At 45.7% G+C, this 14,806-nt stretch overlaps 1 protein-coding gene across 1 annotated transcript in view; it reads right to left on the reverse strand.

The window, feature by feature from the left end:
* Window positions 1-257: 257 nt before the first annotated feature.
* The window catches only part of DNAH10 (dynein axonemal heavy chain 10), a 108,947-nt gene continuing 94,398 nt past the window's right edge, over window positions 258-14,806 (reverse strand). The window contains exons 68-79 of the mRNA XM_054006739.1: window positions 14,238-14,392; window positions 12,179-12,362; window positions 11,026-11,226; window positions 9,694-9,903; window positions 9,228-9,323; window positions 8,344-8,515; window positions 7,854-7,985; window positions 6,305-6,516; window positions 6,044-6,211; window positions 5,327-5,507; window positions 1,418-1,563; window positions 258-940 (exon numbers count right to left, since the gene is read on the reverse strand). Coding sequence (XP_053862714.1) covers window positions 794-940; window positions 1,418-1,563; window positions 5,327-5,507; window positions 6,044-6,211; window positions 6,305-6,516; window positions 7,854-7,985; window positions 8,344-8,515; window positions 9,228-9,323; window positions 9,694-9,903; window positions 11,026-11,226; window positions 12,179-12,362; window positions 14,238-14,392 — 2,004 coding nt within the window. The 3' untranslated portion in view covers window positions 258-793. The remainder of the gene's footprint in view (window positions 941-1,417; window positions 1,564-5,326; window positions 5,508-6,043; window positions 6,212-6,304; window positions 6,517-7,853; window positions 7,986-8,343; window positions 8,516-9,227; window positions 9,324-9,693; window positions 9,904-11,025; window positions 11,227-12,178; window positions 12,363-14,237; window positions 14,393-14,806) is intronic.

Here is a 14,806-nt window from a genome sequence, read left to right on the forward strand (position 1 = left end):
GTATGAGTCTGCTGTCCGAAAAAGCACAACGAATAGAACTGAGCAAATGACTACTCCAAAATGCTGGTAGGTCCATGATGTGCCTTTACCAATTCAAAATAAAATACTTGTTTAAGCTAATAAAAGAAACCTCTTCTTAGGAGAGGTTGGAAGTAGGTACTTATCCTTTAGACTAAGGACATTATAGATCAGCCAGTGCTTTAGAAAGTAATCCAACTTCCCATGCTTGAGTCTAAAGTTTACAGTAAAGTGTAAGATTGAAGCTACAATGATATCAAAACCAGTCTGTGGCATGACTGAACAACCCACCTCTTTGCTCTCTGAGCACGGAAAGAATCTCTTCTAAAGAAAGACTATAGCAGGATGCAGGGGGAAGTGAAAAACGTTTCTTCTAATCATCCCAACCTATGACAGTATTTGTGTGCGAGATTATTTTGTTTTAAGAACTCTCCAGCCTAATAGGCTAAACCCTTTATTTTTCAAAAGTATAGAAAAAGTTAAATACAAATTGATATAAATGGCTAAAATTCTTCTTTAAATTTGAAGACAAAACTAAATATAAGTTAAACTGCATGGTGCTTTGTATTTACTAAATCATAATGTCTTAGGAAAAATTGCTGCAAATACTTATTTTGAAAATGTGTCTGGGCCAGTTTAAAATCAGTAGAATTCTCTTGAAAACATAGGGAGCAAAAAACTTGATCCCGTGCTTCTTGGCTTAATTTGACTTCATAAGTTGTTCTCAGATATCCACCAATGCACTTTGGGTGTGGGAAATGGACAGTTTAAGGTGTCAGTCAGAGTTCAAAGTGAGACACACCCCTTGCAGCACCCAGTGGGAAATATGCTTTATGGTTGAAAGATCAGCTTCAAAAACTAAGCCAATGCCCATGGCATTTCTTCTCATGGAGGTTGTGTACACAGGTGTCCGGAATGTGTTCTAAAACAAGAGAAAAGCAGCTATTGTTTGAAGTACAACAGGGGCTCATGACTCTGTAAACTAATCACATGAATAAGGATCCTTAACAAGGATTAGGGGTTGCAGGATTGAACCCTTATGCCTTTAGTAAAGGTGATATAAGAAGCTTGCATTCACTATTAGAATCCTAAATCCATAATGTTAAGACAGTCTTAATTTAAATCACTGGCTGGGGCAGAGAGGGGGACAGAGATGTATCAGCTTCCCCAATTTTCATTTCATACAGTAATCCTAATTGTCCAAAACTAAATGCGTCACCAACTGATAGCAACTAACAGCAGAGAAATCTAATTAAGAGACAAAAATGATGCCTTGTCTATTTCACACACAGTCCTCTCTAAAGCTATTTTGCTGTTAAAACAGTCACATCTGTATGTGCTCTGCCTGTGGTAATCGGAAAGAGCCTGTCAATCTATCCTTGAGGGAAGATGTTCATACCTGTAGTTTGAGCCGATGTGATTCGATAGGAATTATCTTTAAAATAGGTAAATCTACCATCAAGACTTTGGGCTTGCTACGGGCAAGACAGCAATTCTCAATGTCCCAGTCTGCTCCTTCCAGGTATAGACCAGAAACAAAGCATCCTGCAGCAAGTAGAAAAGCAACATCTTGCTAAATGAATCCATTTGAAAAGGATTCTTTTTTTGTAAGGCACATTCTCTCTGGACTAGCAAGACCTTAAAAAGAAGAACAGGAGTACTTGTGGCACCTTAGAGACTAACAAATTTATTAGAGCATAAGCTTTCGTGGACTACAGCCCACTATATGCATCCGAAGAAGTGGGCTGTAGTCCACGAAAGCTTATGCTCTAATAAATTTGTTAGTCTCTAAGGTGCCACAAGTACTCCTGTTCTTCTTTTTGCGGATACAGACTAACACGGCTGTTACTCTGAAACTTAGCAAGACCTTGTTACTATGGGTTTACAGCAACCTCCGCGCACTGAAATACTGTAAGTGACTCCTATGTTTACTTACTGTGAATCAGACACAAGCCAACTTTATGCAGTTTTTAAAATTAAAAATATCTTGAATTACACTATCTAGGCTAAACATTTTTAAAGGCGCTCAAGCCTCAGGGCATAAACCAGCTACGAAGTGCCTGGGGCATGTTATTGTATATCACCTCAACACCTTTGTACTATATGGAAATTTCCTCTGTCAAAGAAGGGCTATTGGAGGTGATGGACACCTGGGCTGCACTGATACAGCACTTCCTCTGTCTTTGGTGAATTAATAATTAGATGGAAAACTGAAAATTTTGACAAAGGAAACTACAAAAATGTTCAAATATTTTCCCTGATTTGTTGACCAGCTTTGATAACTACTGCTAGGCTGTAGTTATCTGTCTAAAGGTCTTTAATATTAAGGAATAAACCCTTAGCATTACTGTCACCTGATATTTTTACTGATGAGCAAGCTAAAGTAGAGAGCTTATACTTGCCTAAGGTCAAAAAGAAAGCTACTAGCAAAGCAATAAAAGGCTCCCAAGAGTCTTGACTCCCAGCCCTCTGTTCTAAGCTTTAAGAGCTATATTTGCAAAGGCACTTAGGTTCCAAAATCCCAGATTCACTAAGCCCTTGCTTAACTGCTGCCTAAACTTACTCAGTGCCCAAGATTTTCCTGTAAAAGATCCTTAAGTGCCTATGTTTCCATCCCTGGACCCATGCATTGCTGTGTCCCTCTAGGTGTCCATATGCCTAAGCCCCCGTGTGAGCCAGAAAATCCACAGATCTTGCCTGCAGGGCCTGAGCTAGGCAAGCTCAGAGGCCACCTAACTCCACACAGAATGGGGGGAGGAGGATCTTCCTCATACGTTGTAGCTCAGTGATTCAGCTGGGATATGAGAGACCCCCTAACTTCAAGTCAAGTCCCCCCAACTGCCTGGGAGAAGGGATTTGACAGAGATCTGGCACCTCTCAGATGAGTGCCCTAACCACTGAGCTAGTCCAGATTCCCTCAATCTCTCCTGTCGAAGCAGTTCCACTATGTATAAATAATGAAAGAGGCAAAATGGAACAGAGCGCATGAGGCTGGTAGGTAAGGCACTCACCTGACAGACCCAGCATCTAGTCCTCTGTGCCAATGACTCGCTAATAATTTATATGAAGTGCAGTCGCTTCAACGAACGCAATTGAGGGACCTCCCCACATCAGACTATCCTATGTAGGGTTACCATACGTCCGGATTTTCCCGGACATGTCCGGCTTTTGGGGGCTCAAATCCCCGTCCGGGGGGAAATCCCCCAAAAGCCGGGCATGTCCGGGAAAATCTGGAGGGAGGGCTGGGCTGGGCGCGCGGTGCCGGGCCGGGGCCGCGGGGTCGGGCCGCCGAGGGGGTGCGCTGGGCCGCGGGGCTGGGAGCCGGGGGGTCGGGCCGGGAGCCGGGCCGCCGGGGGGGGCGCGGGGCCGGGCCGGGGGCCGGGCCGGGGCCGCGGGGCCGGGCCACCGGGGGGTGCGCTGGGCCGCGGGGCCGGGAGCCGGGCCGCCGGGGGGGTGCGCGGGGCCGGGCCGGGAGCTGGGCCGCCGGGGGGGTTCGCCGGGCCGGGCCGGGGCCGCGGGGCCGGGCCGCCGGGGGGGTCCGTGGGGCCGGGAGCCGGGCCGCCGGGGGGGGTGCGCTGGGCAGCAGGGTCGGGCCGCCGGGAGGGGTGCGCGGGGTCGGGCCGGGAGCCGGGCCGCCGGGGGGGGTGCGCTGGGCAGCAGGGTCGGGCCGCCGGGAGGGGTGCGCGGGGTCGGGCCGGGAGCCGGGCCGCCGGGGGGGGTGCGTTGGGCCGCGGGACCGGGCCACCGGGGGGGTGCGCTGGGCCGCGGGGCCGGGTGGGTCCGCAGGGCCGGGAGCCGGGCCGCCGGGGGGGTGCGCGGGGCCGGGCCGGGAGCCGGGCCGCCGGGGGGGTCCGCGGGGCCGGGAGCCGGGCCGCCGGGGGGGTGCGTTGGGCCGCGGGGTCGGGCCGCCGGGGGGGTGCGCTGGGCCGCGGGGCCGGGAGCCGGGCCGCCGGGGGGGGTGCGTTGGGCCGCGGGGCCGGGAGCCGGGGGGTCGGGCCGGGAGCCGGGCCGCCGGGGGGGTGCGCTGGGCCGCGGGGTCAGGCCGCCGGGGGGGGTGCGCTGGGCCGCCGGGGCCGGGAGCCGGGGGGCCGGCCGGCAGTGCTGGGCGGGCCGGGGGTGGTCGGCCGGGGGCCAGGGCCGGCACCCGAGGGCCCGAGCCGACCCAGGCTGGAGCCGCCGGGGGGGCCAGCCTGGGCCGCACCTCCTCCCCCCACACCCCCCCTTACCTGCCCAGGCTTCCCGCGAATTAAATGTTCGCGGGAAGCAGGGGAGGGGGCGGAGACTTTGGGGAAGGGGCGGAGTTGGGGTGGGGAGGGGGCGGGGCCAGGGCCCCGTGGAGTGTCCTCCTTTTGGAGGCACAACATATGGTAACCCTAATCCTATGTGCAGTGGTTAGGGCACTCACCCAAGAGGTGGAAGACTTCTGGTCAAATCAGGCAGAGAGGGGACTTGAACTGGAGGTCTCCCACATCCCAGGTGAGTACCCTCACTATTGGGCTAAAAGTTAGGAGGCTGGTCCAACTCCTCTGTTTCTTGCAATAAATACCTTAGGCACCTGACTCCAGGAGAGGTTTCCAGTTGCAGAGCACAGCACTAGCTGCTTCTCTGCTACCTGGACTTAGGGATGGGGCCTAGCACAGACCCCTCTCCTCCACCAATGGCACTGGCTAGCTCAGGCGGCCCCTGCTCAATGTACGGGTTTTTGTGACTTCCATTCCTAGGCACCTGTCTCCCCACATTGATTGTACAGGGAGCCTAGGCCCCAAACCCAGGCTTTGTGAATCCTAGTGATTTTCTAGGAACCTAAAAGTTAGCTGTTGTGATGCTCAACATCAGTCCCTTTCAGGGCTGCGCTACCCTAGAAAATTAGTGACATTGCTCAGGGGTGTGAAAAATCCATGCCTCTCAGCACTGCAGTGAAGCTGACCTCAGGCCCGCAGGCAGCCGTTGATGGAAGAACTCTTCCATTCCCTAGCTACCACCTCTCAGGGAGGCGGATTTACTCCTGTGCCAGGAGAGCCTCTCCCTTTGCTGTAGTGTCCACAATGAAGTGCTACAGCTGTGTAGCTGCAGCTGTGCCGCTGTAGCATTTTATATATAGACAGAGCCTCACTCCCATTCCCACTGAATACCTTGGCATCAGTTCCTTCCACTGAATGGTCATGCGTGACAAACAAATCCAAGTTCTTGGCTGTAAAGGCATAAGTTAAAACAAACTAATGCTTATTACCTTTATAAAATGGCCAAATATAGTGTTTGCAGCCCAATTACAAACCGCTTTTGCAAACTCTGCATTGGAAAGTGCTACCTTGCCCAGGGCGCTCGGTGACTTCCTCTGCAGTACCATACTGGGTTACTTGTGTGTACAGGGTGGAGCGATCCAGTGGCCAGCCATTTTTCCTACAGGTGGCTTGAACAAGAGCTGTGAGATAAGACTCGGGAATATGTAGTCCTGAGAGCCACATAACATTTGGTTCACCCTCATTAACCTGGAATCAATCACAAGAGAGACCTCTTTAAATTCTGAACTGCTCTGTCCCATGAGGAAAGTGCCTGCTCCTCATTCAAAAATTGGGGGTTCAGTGCTATGGAAGCTGCAGGTGCTAAGCATCGCTAAAGATTGGCCAATGAATCTTATTTAATCAGCACTCTGCAATGCTAGGGGGGAGGGATAGCTCAGTGGTTTGAGCATTGACCTGCTAAATCCAGGTTGTGAGTTCAATCCTTGAGGGGGCCATTTAGGGAACTGGGGTAATAAAAAAAAAAAAAAAAAAAAAAACCTGGGGATTTGTCCTGCTTTGAGGAAAGGGGGTTGGACTAGATGATCTCCTGAGATCCCTTCCAACCCTGATATTCTATGATTCAATAACACTATACATGGTGTCATTACTGTAACTAAATGGGTTTGTTTCAAATAGCTTTTAGTTAAAGCATTTTGTGTTAGGTGTTGAAGCCTATAGACTGACTCTATTTGGGCACTAAATAATGCAGACACAGAAGAGGGTTTCTCTGTTCTCTTACTCACCCAGGATGTGTACTGGTTATACCTATTCTTAAAGTAAATCATCCAATTTCCAAGTGTTTTTAGTGTGTCAGGTGCCAGCTTTCTCCAGATGCTAGGGATCTGTCCATTAAAGAGAGCCCGAGCCACTTCATCCAGTTCACTGCTCATTCCAACTTCCCCAGCCAAGGCCTGGTGAGAGAATTTGCAGAGACAGACCTTAAGAATTTCAAAGCCCAACAGATTTAAATGAGGAGGATTCCCTTTGAAACTTAATATTCTTACTCTTTGTAGTTCAGCCAGGGATCTGGACATACGAATGATCAGTTTGTTAAAACGTTCCAATTCCTGCAACAGCACAACTGTTGTTGGCGAAATTTCTATTCCCAAAGTCTTTCTTATCTGGTCAAGATCAAATATTTGAGGCATCTTGTTTTCTATGTCCTTTGCAACCTGTCCAATATATTCATCTCGACCAATTCCACTGCCAGATTCCCCTGTAATGAAAACAATTTAGCAAGCGCTAAATAACTTTACATTTTCTATTAGTCTAAATTCAATATTACATTAATTCAAATGTTTCCTATAGATTGTTAATACTAGCAGATTCTTGTTCCTCTCCTGCAACATCTTGCACATGGGCACTGTAGCGGGGTGATCACCCCGCTCTGGCCCTAGAAGGCCACGCCCCAATCAGGCCTCAGCTGGCCCTTAAAAGAGGGCAGAGGGCCAGGAGCGGAGTCAGTCTCTCTCTGCCTCTAGAGAGGGAAGGGCCTGGCTGCTCAGGAGCTCACAGAGTACTGAAACCTCCCAGGCTGCAGGCTAACAAGGCCCAGAAGGGTACTGGGGTTGCAGAGGGCAGCCCAGGGGTAGGCCAAGGCAGCAGGTCCAAACCCCCTTGCCTGTGATGAGTGGCTTGTACACTGCAGTCTGCCCCAGTGAACGGGGGCTAGATGGTGACTGGCAGTAGCCTGATAGGGAATTAGCTCTTTCCATTCATTTCTCCACCTTCAGTTCCTTCACTTGGATTCCGGGCAACAGTCCTTGCCCTTCCCCCTGTATTGGGGCGGACCGCATATGCCTGCATTCTCCACCACTCTTGTAATGGGGAGACGCTCACCTCCGTGGCGCCTCCTGCTGCCCTCCCAGGGAATTAGCTCACCAGCCTCCGGAGCGCCCTCTGCCGGCCGGTGTCTCGCCTTTCGCTGGCCCCCGTGTCCCTCCCAGACCCCGGTGCCCCCTTCTCTTGGGGGCTGCCCCCTGGCAGTATTCCCACCCAGAGGAACCTCCACCCACTATCCCTACTTCACTTCAGTATCAGGCTACTGCCAGTCACCATCTAGGGCAGATTGCAGTGTACAAGCCACTCATCACAGGCAAGGGGGGTTTGGACCTACCCCTGGACTGCCCTCTGCAACCCCAGTATCCTTCTGAGCCTTTAACCAGGCCTGCAGCCTGGGAGGTTTCCAGGCTGGAGCTCCCCAGCTCCTCTGGCCTTTCCCCCAGCCCCGCTCCACTCTAGGTACCCTGTGAGCTCCTGAGCAGCCAGGCCCTTCCCTCTCTAGAGGCAGAGAGAGACTGATTCTGCTCCTGGCCCTCTGCCCTCTTATAAGGGCCAGCTGAACCCTGATTGGGGCATGGCCTTCCAGGACCAGAGCAGGGTGATCACCCCGCTACAGGCACCCTGCTGTGCCCACATGGAGCCATGCTGAAGACAATGGCCATGCAAACACAACAGGCTGCCCATGTGTAAGAAGTTACAAGACCAAGGTCTTGTACATTCATGATTTACTTTTTGTTTGCAAGAACTGTATTCTAGGTGACAAAATCATACCTGTTTGAGGTTGCAGCTCAAGAAGATGTGACCACATATCTCGAGCAGCCTGTGTATAGTATCCGATTTCAGCATTGGGATGAAGACCAAATACCTCTGGGGTATTAGCAAGTGGTAGAGACTCTAGCTCCTCTAGAACACAAAAATACATGAGGCTCGTCAAAATGCAGTGTAGTAAGATATCGCTACCAGATTTACTTGTGTAAAGGGTGTTTAAGGTTTAAAAAGTAAAGAATGTATTTATAAAATCTTTAGTTTTTTCTAAAGATTTTATAAAGAGAAGTGTGATGAGCTGACTACTAGACTCTCGCAGATCTACGCACGGCTGGCCTTCTTAACCAAGGGAATAAAAACATTTCTATCAGTGAACACAATGGATGGCTGAAGTTTGCTACAGCCCTTATATAATAATAGAAATACAGAAAGGAAAACATAAGTGTAGGTAGAATTTTTAAATACTAACTTGTATGGAAGGAAATGCATTTCTTACCAACAAAGTCATCCTTTGAATTCCCTCCTGGGATTTTATAATCAACCTCTTCATTTTTATAAAAATGGAATGGTTGGAATGTGTCAAATATGAAATCCCCCAAATACTCATCCATATATATGGTCAGAATGCGACGATCAAAGCTGTCAATTGCACGCCCACCGTACATGACCTAGAAATTGGTGAAACTATTTTTATATAACATGCTTACTTGCAACAAGTAGATTTTAAAACTTTTGAAAACTTCACAGTATTTTTGACTGTTACATACTGCCCCTCCAAGAGGAAACCCTGTGCATCTCTGGTAACTCCTCCTAACGGGGCAAAACCAGGAAGTGCTTGGACATTAGTGGGAGTCGAGAGATGGCTGCCAGATTGTGAAGATCATGGCAGGGCTGGTCCTCTCAAGCTTGATTACTGCAAGGACCACAAAGGGTCAAGAGCTCACTAAGATGAAACAATTCAGTTTCCTCAGCAGCGTTACTGAACTATGCATAGTGTGTAAAGAGAGCTCTGAAATGCTGCAACATTTCAGGAGCTTTGTAAATATCCCTTCCTATAGTTCACACTCCAGCACTGGCCTATTGTAATGATAATTCTTTGCAGCTAGTCTGTATAGTGCGTTTCACCAAAGGATCCCAAGGGCTTTCTAATCAAGAATTAAGACTCTCAGCTCCTCCATGGTATAGGTAAATGTTATGTCCCTATTTCACTGAGGCAAAGAGGTTAAGTGACTTACTCAGGGCCATACAGTGATTTCTTGAAAAAGCCAGGCGAGAACAGTAGCCCACTTTGCTTGAAGATAAGATAGATCTTTTTGCAAGTGCTGGCCTTATTTACAGGATATCATTTTACCATCAGAGCTATTTAACAATCAGATTTACCTCTCCAATGAGATACTTGAGACTGCCCCATGGAATTTTGTCATCATTTTGCTGGTAGGCTTTGGTCAAGTACGTATTCAGGATTTCCATGCACACCTAGTAACAGTTATTACAACATGTTGGATGAGAAGAGTCACAAATTACAAGGATACAGACTTATTTAGTTTTCACACAATTCTAATTCGTACATTAATTATCACGTCTTCCTCAAAAGAAAATGAAAAATAAACCTCACAACAAACAGCCAGCAGGGGGGATGTGTAAAGAGGCTGGATCAGGAATCTGGCTTCTTATTCTCAGCAATCCTGATACTGGCTAAAAATAACTTTATAGACTCAAGGGTCTACAGTGTCTGTTGTGACAGGGAAAGAAGGACCACTCTAACTTACTGTAAAAAGGAGACAGACAGACAGTATATTTGCAAAGGTATGTGCAAACTCAAGGGCCATTAACTTTAGCTTCTTACCTGGAAATCAGATTCATTAAAATCATATGATACATTCCAGCCAATCTTCCCAAACTTCCTTCTCTCCTGAACCACCGCATGGAAAAATGCTAAGACATAGACCAGTGATTTAAATGCACCATGGGGGCATTGCTCAAGGGCTTCATGGGGAATTTTGAAGTAAGTGGCTCTCATATTCAGTTTCAGCCCATTTGGTGGTTCTGTTACAACCTAGCAAAAAAAAAAGAAAACCCTGTCAATTATTTGAAATAAAGTTACAAATTTTACATGTTTGCTCGTCACATCATGCTAAAAATATAAAGAGCAGTTATATAACAATAGTGATACCTTATTAAGTACATTTAATTATATTTTGAAATCAAATTCAAATATTTTATATTACACATTTTAATTAATGTTGCCTTAGATCATGCTTCTGAGAAAGGTAAGGATTATTAACCCTATTTTTCAGAGGGTGAAACTGAGGCACGGACAGCTGCTTAGCTTGAGTTTCAAATATCACACAAGCCCTAATTTGTGCTTGCAACAGTCACGACTGTGCTCACAGATTGGGAATTTGCAGTGTTAAATTGAAGGTATACACACAGCTATTTTTTGCAGATCTGGGATTAAGCCCTGCCGGTGGTGAATGTTTTAAAGATGTCATCGATACACTAACATACATATCTGAATCAATGACAGGTGCCTAAGTGTCACTCTGCTGCGCTAACATCTGTCAGATAAAATGATTATTGTCACTGCAATGATTTACAACCACATAAATAGTCACCACAAAAGGAACATTAGCACAGCATCTCTGGCTTGCCATTTATAAATAATCAGCTCATCTTGCTTGTGATAAATGCTTCAGCCTTACGTAGCAGCTGGAAACAATTGTCCCATCAGAACATCTGCCCTATTGACACTGTTGTCCAGCTAGACACAGACCTCAGTTCCACATTTTCAGCATTAGCCAACTGACAGGAGGTATTTCTGTGTATCTGGGTATTTCTAACCCACTCATCACAGTGGTATTTGGGACTAAAGGGCATTTACAAGTTCACTTTTACTGACAGGGATTGATTATGCAATATGTGCCTGAGGGTAGCATCAGATGAACACTTCTATTAAACTTATTTCACATCAGTGAAACCCCACCAGCTGGAAAACCAGAGGATGAAAATAGGATCTTGCTTACCAAGAAAAAAGACAGCATTTAGGGCCCAATCCTGTATGCTGTATTCAGGCCAAATGCCCACCAAGGTCAATCAGTTTTCCCTGAATAAGAGTGGCATGTCATGAGTAAGAGTGCTGTGTCATGCCTTCTGCTGGTCTTTCACCCCTGTACTGTACCTTTAAAGACTTCTGAAGTATTCCAATGGGAAAGCCCAGTGTGGGGTCAGTAGTCAGCCACAGGCGGAAGTCTGGATGAGGCTTAGTAATTCTCTCCAGTGCTTTCTCCAAGTCAATCAGCCATTTCACCAAAAGATGACAGTTCTGCAACATTAACCACTGTCCACGAGCCACTGCATTCTCCAGCAACTGCAGTGCAACCTGTGTCAATGAGACGGAAACAGCTGCCTATGAGTAAAGCTTGCTTTGACCCTGAAAGTGCAGGGATTCTGATCAGTTTAGTGCATCCAACTGCTTCCTCATAGCAAGAAAACAGTCAGAGCATTTTCTTTCTTTCTTTTGCAGAATTCTCTTGGCACACTCTGGGGGAAACAAAAATGTCCAATTAAGCCATTGTCCCAGTTCTCAGAGCCTCCCAGGAATACCTTGTGCTGGGAGAGATGCTCTTCTATTTCATTAACTGCTTTAAAAATAAAAACAGCACAAAGCTTTCAAACACTTGAAAACGGTAATGAAGTAAGCTTGGGTCATTAGTGTGGGGTTTTCAAAAGAGCTTAATACTGGTCTAACTCAGCTCTCACACCAATGGGAACTTTGCCACTGATTTCAAATTACAGCAGAGGAGCCGAATGCTGAGTGTTTTTGAAAATCCCCCAGCCATGATAGAGCAGGGAAACAACCGAAGGTACAAACTGAGCACAGATCAGGGTCTTTTTGCTTGCAAATACCAATATGCCCTGATGACTTTCCCCCACATTCATGTCAAGAGATGGAGAGGCAGGGACATTGACTAAAATCTGACAGCCTGCATATCTGAATCGTTTCAACCTCAACTGTTTTTTTGCTACAGGTGAGGAAGCAATTCTGAACCTATCTTTACTCAAACAGCAAATGAACTGACCAGACCAATATCTGCTCTCATTTTACAGAAAGTGATTGCTCCGAGGGCGGTAATCTGTATGCCAATTCCCACCCAGCTTGCTTTGTTTCTAATACACAGAGTACGGCTTTCCCAAAAGCCGGGGGTTGTTGGAACAGATGCATGGCCAGACCCATAATGTCAGAAATGAGATCTGCAGCAGTCACAAAATAATGTACCAAAGGCAGCACACACGCCATCCCACTGAACTGTGCTTTGTCACAACAAAGTTACCTTTTCTTGTCCTTGTCCCATGGCGAGGAACTTGAGGCGATTCCCTCCAAAGCCTGTCCGATCAGCCAGTTTCATGAGGTCACTGGCAGGGTCAGAGCCAGGACTTAGGATAAAAACGATGGGCGAGTTAGGTGTGCTCTGCTCAAAGATAGCTTCAAAACTGATCACAGGAGGCTGAACATATCTGGGAGAGAAGAACAATAAATTGGTACACTAATTTACACTATATATTTAAAATGCCATCTATTAGGAGAGTTAATCTGGAAATGGGACAAAGGGATATTAATCCCCATTTCCTGTTTAGGCAAATTATGCAAATACTCACATAAATGGAAATTAGTGATAATCTGACTTTTCTGTAGTCCCTTCAATTCAAAGGATCTCAAAGTTCAGTACAAATTTAGGGCCTGAACCTGCGAACCCATCATCCAATGCAGTGTTTGCCTCACATGCAGTCTCAATGAAGTCAATGGGACTATATGTAGGAGGAGTGAGATTGCGGGATTGAGCCCTTTAACAGAAACACTTACTATATCTATGGAGCACATCACACACTACTAAAGTACAGCCACCTGTGGTGTGGAATTTGACAGTTATGAAACAGTACGGATCTTAGGACAAGATGGTAAGTGGAATACTGTGTTCAACTGAAACCACAGGGAGAATTTACAGCGAAAGAACATCACCATTGAAGCTGGCAATTGGCTCAGACACAGGGCTACACTGGACCTAATTAAAAGTGTGGCATGATCCTTAATGATCAAAGTGACACAAAGTCAGTGCTGTGTACTGTATGAAGGTCTTGTAAACGTTACAACCATAGCTGGTCAGAAAATGGAATTACTCCAATCTGTGAGAAATTCCAACATGCCAAAATCTGTTTTCATTCTGAAACAAAACAAAAAGTCAGAATTTCTTGCAGAATAAAATATTTTAAAATTTTTGATATGGGGCCAATTAAATGTTTCATTTTGATGTCAAAACAATATAATATAAATAGTAATGTATGATAGTAAATATTATATATAATCTTGCAGTGAAATTATTATAAAAATGAAATTAATCAAAATCATAAATTTGACGCAAAATATTTTTACCTTTTTCAAAACAAAATGTTTCAACATTATCAAAACAAATCAAGAAACTCAAAACGATATGTTTCAACTCCCCCCCCCCTCCAAATTTTGTCAAAATTGACACATTCCTGTCAGAGGTTCTGATAAAGCTACATTGTGTGATGGAAAACTGTTCCATCACATTTTTTTTCGAGCAGGTCTACTTATAACTGATCTCAGCCCATTTTATGTATACTTTTAATGGCAAGGAATTTTTAAAACTTCTATTGTAATTTTTCTTGTTAAATCTACTGATGTCACGTACATTGTGCACTGTATATATGGGAAGTACAGATGTTCAAAATAATGATACTTGTCAGTTTAGGGGTACGGTGTGTTGGTGGGAGGAAGAGAGAATGTCAAAGTGAATTGAGCAAAGGGCTAACATCTTCAGGTAGAGTAGCTAGGGGTTATCACACTGCCCCTAAGACAGCTGCAGCTCCAAAAATGCTTATGTCCTCGAAGTTATAAATACCAGCTAAAATAGGACACTTGCAATTCTTGAAAAATAAAATCAATCCAGTCTGATACAGAACCTTTAACTATGCATTAAGAGGCTAAATGAAAGGAGAAATGTACATGGCTATGCACTAGAATTAGCCCAGGAAGGCTCTAGATAAAAGCAGGGGAACATCAGTTACTCCTTTGCTCTCCTGTGAGCAAATCTTCCCCACATGTATTTACCTCAGTAAGGAAACACTGGACAGGAGACCTTTTGTATACTTTTTTCCCCACTTTACACTGATTTTTCAATTAATCACCACCTGCTTTTTGTTTGTTAGAATCTAACACAATGCATTTTGCATTCCCATTTAGGTTTGTGTCCATGAAATATCAATTTGCAGTAGATGCTTAGCAACTGATTCAGGGTACCTCCGACTTTCTTTAGTTTTTTTAAAACTGGTAAAGATTCTGGATAAAAAAAATGTATGACAGCAACTTACTTCTCATCCATTGTCAGAGTAACGTAGTCAGTCACTGCGCGATATACACGGTCTACTCGGAAACACCGTAAAAGCAGCAGCTTCTGAAAATGTGTGAGACTGTTTTGGTATTGCATGGGAAATGGTGATTGTTCCAGGGCATCCAGATCATACCACTGAGAAAGGAAATACAGTAGAGAACATGAGTTGATTAGATGGACAAATCAAGTTTATTAGGAAAGTCAAAGTCAATCTGATAACAGGACTGCAACAAGAGAAACAGACATGGGGAAACAGAGAAGAATCAGAGAAAATCAGAAACTAGAAAAAAATATTAAATAAATGCCAAAAATCAACGTTTTCAGAATAAAACATGTCTGTCCAATGCCATTTTCATACTTTCATTTTATGGTAATTGTCATAAGATACAAATAAATGAGGTCACAAGCTCAAGACAATAATGGATGGTCTAGAGAAGGTGAATCGGAGATTCCTGTTTACTCTCCCGCATAACGCACAACAAATGGACATTCAGTGAAATTGAAAGGCAGCAAATTTAAAACTGATAAAAGGAAATACTTTTTTATACA

Source organism: Malaclemys terrapin, chromosome 16, assembly GCF_027887155.1.
Source record: "Malaclemys terrapin pileata isolate rMalTer1 chromosome 16, rMalTer1.hap1, whole genome shotgun sequence".
In the NCBI taxonomy this organism is placed as follows: Eukaryota; Metazoa; Chordata; order Testudines; family Emydidae; genus Malaclemys; species Malaclemys terrapin.